General features: G+C 43.0%; 1 protein-coding gene across 1 annotated transcript; it reads left to right on the top strand.

Moving 5' to 3' along the window:
* Positions 1-1,458: 1,458 nt before the first annotated feature.
* On the top strand, positions 1,459-6,399 carry LOC141133798 (E3 ubiquitin-protein ligase TRIM39-like). Its single transcript, XM_073623354.1, has one exon. The coding sequence runs from the start codon at positions 1,520-1,522 to the stop codon at positions 3,170-3,172; it is 1,653 nt and encodes a 550-aa protein (XP_073479455.1). The 5' UTR covers positions 1,459-1,519; the 3' UTR covers positions 3,173-6,399.
* Positions 6,400-7,215: the final 816 nt, after the last annotated feature.

Below are 7,215 nucleotides of genomic sequence, written 5' to 3'. Positions count from 1 at the left end.
GCATGGAAGAGACCCACGGTTTCCTTCCAGTATTGCAAGAGAAAGGTGTCCTGGATTATGTCCCCGGAACAAATAGTAGCGAAGCTGAATGACAAAATTGGGAAGTTTAATACCATCTGGGAACCCTGGGCACCATTCTGCAACATAACTCTCATACCGGGTATTGATCCTGACACATGTTTAGTTTCTGTTATTAACTGAACCTCACCCTACCTTTCCCCTCCTTTCTCAACCCTTTTCACACGTTTCTTATCTTTTCTTTATGGGTTTGCTCAGATCCTTCTATTCATCAGGTACAACTTGACATATACGCACCCAGAGGGGAATTCTTAAAAGAGTGTTAACCAGAGTATCCGAGGGACCCCTTCTTCTCCTCACTAGAGGTTCACTAGTTACCGCAGTTGTGAATTGGAAATGGAGGTCTCCGCTTTTATAGCCCTTCCAACCAGTTCATAACGCTCCTGGGGGAGTCGGCTGACTCGGGGCAGAACCTAAACACACCTACAGGAAGATCCCACAGGGGGGGTGTGTGAGGGTTCCCTGGGTCATCCGGCGTTCATCCCCCAGAGACGAATCCCTACATCTACCTTTCCTCCCGCACAGATGGGCTCCCTCGGATAATTCCGTACAGTAAATACAGATCAACTGACTTGAATTTACCTTTCTGTCTCTTGAGATCTCTGATGGAAATCGCTGAAGGTACCTTAACTGTAATATTACCCTCATGGGGTTATCCTCTGATCCTTGAGCACCGGTATAGCTCTCTGACATACAGGACTGTTCATACTTTGTTCATTGGTTTCTTTATATTAATACATCAACATTTTTTTTTTCCTTTTATTACTTTGCTTTGAACAGAGAAGTTTGCTACACTACTGAGTTAAGCTTGACTACAGGACATAACTGAGCCTCATATAGCTGCAGTGAGTTAATTTGGTAGTGACAGTTTTGCAACTATAACACTCAGTTCGGCTTATAAGTGATGTTCATAAATGTAAGATACTTTCTGTGTAACTTTTCTTACTTCATTAGAAATGTATGCAACTTCCTGTATGGTATGCACAAATTCTAATAAAAATGATTTGAAACTAAAAATATATTTTTTCCAAAATTGTTGTTTATTTATTTTTTTATAGCTCAAAAAAAAATGCAGTGGTGATCAGATACCACCAGAAGAAAGCTCTATTATATAAATGTAATTTATGTACAATGTAAATATGAGTTATAGTTAGGCAGTGTTGTATCGCAAAAAATGACCTGATCATGAAGGGGGGTAAATCTTCTGGAGGTCAAGTGGTTATATAACCAATTTCCTTTTCATCATGATGTAGTCATCTCCACTTTTCATGTCATTGCACTTAGTGCTCCGCATGTCTTCTCCACATCCGTCTTTCCCTCTTTCTCTCTTCTAATGTTGGGAGGTATAATTATCATTACTACTGCAAAACTAATCTTCTCCCTTCTGTACTCTGATCTCCGTGTCCTATAATATTCATCCAGCCTCACCCTGTGTAGGAGGATGTCACCCCTCCCCCATCCGCATTCCTCTCCGGTGTCAGAGACTTTCAGTTTCATTTCTCCTCCCCTGTCAGCAATGGCGTCTGGTGATCTGAGAGCTGAGCTGAAATGTTCCGTCTGTCTGAACATTTATACCGATCCTGCAATGCTGAGATGTGGACATAACTTCTGCCGGGTCTGTATTGATCGTGTGCTGGATACACAGGAGGGGTCTGGAGATTTCTTCTGCCCTGTATGCAGAAAAAGGTTCAGGAGTCGTCCTGAACTGCACAGGAACATAACACTACGTAACATAGCAGAGACTTTCCTGTCTGCTCACCCAGATCGGGAGGAGTCCGGGGTCTTCTGTACTTACTGTGGGGACTCTACTGTACCTGCTGTTAGATCCTGTCTACACTGTGAGGTTTCTCTGTGTGATAAACACCTGAGAGTCCACAAAAAGTCCCCAGAACACATCTTATGTGACCCCACCTTGTCCATGGAGAGCAGGAAATGCTCCATCCATAAGGAAGTTTTGAAGTATTTTTGCACCAAAGATAACGCCTGTATCTGCGTGTCCTGTAGTTTGGCTGGAGAACATCGGGGACACCAGGTGGAGACACTGGATGAGGCTTCTGAGAAGAAGAAGGAGACACTGAGGAATGTTCTGCAGAAACTTCTGACAAAGAGAGAGGAGACGGAGGAAAAAGTCCAGAGTCTGCAGGAACACAGGAGGAAAGTAGAAGAAGAAGCAGCTGGTGATACCGAGAGAGTCCCTGTCTTGTTTAGAGAACTCAGGAGACGTCTGGAAAACCTGGAAAAGAGAATCCTGAGGAACATCTCCAGGAGGGCAGAGCGGATCTCCATCTCCATCCGGGATCTGGAAATAAAGAAGGAGGAGCTGTCCAGGAAGATACGTCACATTGAGGAGCTGTGTAACATGACGGATCCACTGACTGTCTTACAGGAATCAGACACAGGTGACTTGTGTGATACTGAGGATGGAGATAATGAGGACAGAGAGAGACATGAGGAACTCCTCCATGAAGGAGGGGGTCTGGATGTGGCGGGGGTCTTACACGCAGGTTTATCTGGTATAATAACAGAGGTATATGTATACTATATACAGGGAGCTGCAGACATATTACTGGATGGAAATACAGCTAATAATAATCTACAGATATCAGAAGACAGGAAAACTGTATCCAAGTCAGATAGGAACCAGAATCACCCAGAAACACCAGAGAGATTTCAGGATTGTTCTTTTCAGGTGTTGAGCAGTCAGAGTTTCTCCTCAGGGAGGCATTACTGGGAAGTGGATGTTGGGGGATCAGATATATGGAGAGTCGGGATGTGTTACCCCAGTATAGAGAGGAGAGGGGGGGAGTCAGTGATTGGAAATAATAAGAAGTCCTGGGTATTGGACAAGGATGAAGATGACGATGAGTATTCAGTGGCACATGACAGTAAATGGTCCCTCTTACCCACCAGTCCCTCAAGTACCAGAGTCAGAATATATCTGGATTATGAGGCCGGGCGGATCTCCTTTTATGATCTGTGTGACCCGATCCGACATATCCACACCTTCACCACCACCTTCACTGAGCCCCTCCATGCTGTGTTAGGTGTATGGAGAGGTTGTATAGAGATATGTGGGGGGAGGCGGGAGATGTGAGAACTCCGCCCACAGTCTGGTGATGTCAGACGAAGGAGGGGAATTCATTTAATATTCATCCAATAGTATATAGCAGTGGGTGGGGCTTCCTGCAAGTTTTATCTTCCATGACAATCTGACATAATACTTTCTGTGTTTTGTCACAGTATGTGACATCAGCCATCTCCTCCCCCTGCCCCTCCCCCTCTCAGCCCCTCCCCCTCCTCTTCCTTCCTGCCCCTCCCCCACATGTGGTCCCTCTGTGGGGGGGCAGCCATGATCAAACATAGAGGGGGGGTGGGGTCACTGTGATGGGATAGAATGGGGTCACCTCTCCTCTCTGCCCCTCCCCCTCCATACAATCTATACTACAAAGAGATGGAAATAAATGGTACAATCGTAGAGGAAATCTATGAAGACGTCATCTAGATATTTATCACTGGAAGAAAAAAATGTGATCAGAGAGCCCAGACTGTTTTTAGGCAGAGTGGGTCAGGATTAGATCCCCTGTCAGGTTTTTTTCTTCTATCCGGGGCTCCATTACAGAGATTTCCCCTCACTTCCTGTCCCGGTGACAACATTTATTTAGACAGGAAATGAGGAGAACTCTCCAACAGGAACACAGACTGAAATAAGAATGAAATGTTTAGTATAGTAAGGAAGGGGAAGGATTAGAGCCCCTGTCAGATTTTTATATGTCTGTGTCCCTGTACAGATTTCTCTCACTCCTTGTATTGTTGTCACCAGGACAGGAAGTGAGAGGAAATCTCTCTAAGGCTGGGATCACATTGCTGTGCAGGTCACATGTCATGTCTGTGTGATGTGAATTCAGCCGTACAAACTGTGTGACTGAAATCACATTCACACCCAAAATGGTGCCGGACCCTTTTTTTGGTCCTCACTGGAATCGGATCACATTGGGTGTCACATCTATACAATCCGATTCCTGCGCCATTTCAGCGTTTGCACTGCGATCTGCGAAGCGATCTGGGGGCGTCATTAACTTTCCATTGACCCCCTGCAGCGGTTCTCAGATGTCAGTGTGAACGTCCGGTGATTGAGGTGTGATGAGGGAACCCGCACAGGAATCGCACTGGTTCCCGCATCCCACAAGTCTCATCCCAGCCTAATGCTCCGTACACACGATCAAAATTTCCGTCAGAAAAAACTTGGATGGTTTTTCCGACGGAATTCCGCTCAAGCTTGCCTTGCATACACACAGCCACACAAAAGTTCTCTGAACTTTCGACCGCCAAGAACGCGGTGACGTACAATACTACGACGAGCCAAGAAAATGAAGTTCATTGTTTCAGAGCATATGTTGTTTTTTGCGCGTCCGAATTGCATACAGACAAACGGAATTTCCGATAGGAACTTTTTCCAATGGGAAAATAGAGAACCTGCTCTCAATCTTTTGCTGGTGGGAATTCCGCCAGCAAAAGTCCGATGGAGCATACACACGGTCGGAATTTCTGACCAAAAGCTCACATGCGATTTTTGCTGGCGGATTTTCCGATCGTGTGTACGGGGAATTAGGCTCCATTCACACCTATGCAGTTTGCGTTTCAGCCTTCCTTTTCGCTGTGCTTTTCACAGGTTTTTTTTTTTTTTTTTTTTTAGATAATTTGCTGTTTGAGCAGATTTCAAAATGCAAATTGCGGCAAAATTGAAGTAAAAACGCTGTAAAAATGCACTACATGCTTTTCTGCAGCTTCTCCATTGAAGTCTATTGAACCATAAAAAGTAAAAACCTTTTTGCGTTGAAGGCTCCATTCAGGCCAATGCATTTTTTTCATTTTTTTTAACATGGATCCCTATGGAACACGTTCATATCAATGCATTTTTGTGCCTCTGCATTTTTGAAGAGTTTTCAATTGTCAAAAGTGTGATTTTTTTTTGGCTCGATTCACATCTATGTCTGTTGCTTTTGAGTGTTTCTGCAGTGCTTTTTGTGTTTTGAACATGTGATTTTACCGCGTTTTTGCCGCGCTTTGTGTTTTGCTTTTTTTTAATGCTCTTTTTATCTAGGTAAATTTGTTGTTGGGTAGAAAAATGTAAAACACAAATTGTGGCAAAAAATACGGTAAAATCGCACTAAATGCTACATGCTCACTTAAGGCAGTCACAGCCCCTCCCCCCGACCCACTTCTATCCACTTTCATAGCCCCTCATCAATCCATGTCAGATCCCAGAGTCCTCACCTGTGTAAGATACATGGTGGGTTATGTCGGAGAACTGATGATGTCACCCCTCCATCATGTGACAGTATGTAAGTCCTGTGATTGACTGCTCAGGTCTGATCACTGCATGTTGGGAGAACATCACATGATCCCTCATACCCGGGAAAATGGGGACTTATTGAGAACTTAGATGGAGGAACAACAAAGAAAAGTATAAGTGGGTGTGTATGGCTCTTGGATCACCTATAGAATGGGCGGGGCATTTGTTCTAATGGCTCCTCCCAGTAGATGAGCACTGTGTATAGTTACATACATAGTTACATAGTAGTTGAGGTTGAAAAAAGACACAAGTCCATCAAGTTCAACCTAGTGAGATGGGACGGTGAAGAATTGTACTTTATAGAGTTCCGGAGCTGAGAAAGAGTAATATGACTTATTGTCTGCGTCCGAGCTATGATGTCATAGTAGAGAAATGGCTGCCGAGGGACCCAATGTGGAAAGTACAGATAGAGGCATACTGGCCTTTTAGGAACAAATCTATCTATCTATCTATCTATCTATCTATCTATCTATCTATCTATCTATCTATCTATCTATCTATCTATCTATCTATCTATCTCTCTATCTATCTATAGGTTTATAATGTGTAGACGGGTCTCATTCTTTATTATTAATACATTTACAATTAGTTTATTCTATTGATTATTTTATTGTGTGAAGAAATAGAAATGTATAATAGATCTACAAATAAATAGAAAGAGATGAAAATCGATGGAAAAATCTCAGAGGAAATATATGAAGAAATTATCCCGATATTTACTAATGAAAGAAATAATGGGATTTATCACTAATATAATGATATCACTATAATAATGCATGATTACTAGAAGTGGAATGTGATCCCATTATAATGTGTCCCCATAGAATGGATCACCAATAGAATTCTATGTGATCACTTTTATAATATAATGTATCATGATGGTGAATCTTATAATCACTAGATGTGTCCCGGTGATGGAGGAGGAATTTGGAAAGATGTTAATGTGAATAAAGTTTTTCTCAGTTGTAGATGTGAAGTGTTGGTGTTATACTTACCTGCTCTGTGTAATAGTTTTTCACAGAGTATCCCGGATCCTCCTCTTCTCAGGGTCCCTCCCCTCCTGGCCCCTCCCTACAGTTGAGTGCCCCCACAGCAAGCAGATTACTATGGGGGCACCCGAGCCGAGCTATAGCTTCCTGTGTCAATTCAGATATGGAGCCGAAGCCCGGTCCACCCTCTTTCTCTCTTCATTGGCTGACTGACTTTAATTGACAGTAGCAGGAGCCAATGGCACTACGCTGCTGCTGTATCAGCCAATGAGGAGGGGAGTTCCGGATGGGCGAGACACTCCTGCAACATTGCTGGATCTAGAGGGACCTCAGGTAAGTATTAGGGAGATGAGGGGGGCTGCTGCACACAGAAGGCTCTTTATCTTAATGCATAGAATACAATTACATTTCTAAATAAAATAATGCTAAATACTTTGCAACAATTTCCAAAGAGTGGCAAAACATGTTTCATAGCACAGCACATGGTATTCATTTAATGCAGTACCACACTGTATTGTCTGCAGACCTTAATCAAATGTCATCACAGAGTGTACAAAACACCTCAATAGATAGAGGTACACGTTCCATAGATGAGGCAATTGTTATGAAGAAATAAAAAATGACACAGCCGTATTTCAGAGACAATAGTCAGACAAATAACACAGTGGCTGGAGAGTATGTAAGCAGCTTGATTGGCAGCAATGTAAGATGGAGAGACAAGGCAAGTTTTTAAAAAAATGTATAAAATAAAAATTACAGTGATTATGCTGAAATATTGCAGAGACATGCTGCAAA

This window comes from Aquarana catesbeiana, linkage group LG03, assembly GCF_042186555.1.
Source record: "Aquarana catesbeiana isolate 2022-GZ linkage group LG03, ASM4218655v1, whole genome shotgun sequence".
In the NCBI taxonomy this organism is placed as follows: domain Eukaryota; kingdom Metazoa; phylum Chordata; class Amphibia; order Anura; family Ranidae; genus Aquarana; species Aquarana catesbeiana.
This window is presented reverse-complemented; position numbering and strand designations above follow the sequence as displayed.

Excerpts from the sequence above, each read along its gene's own strand:
- LOC141133798 (XM_073623354.1), top strand. The coding sequence starts at position 1,520 with ATGTCACCCCTCCCCCATCCGCATTCCTCTCCGGTGTCAGAGACTTTC.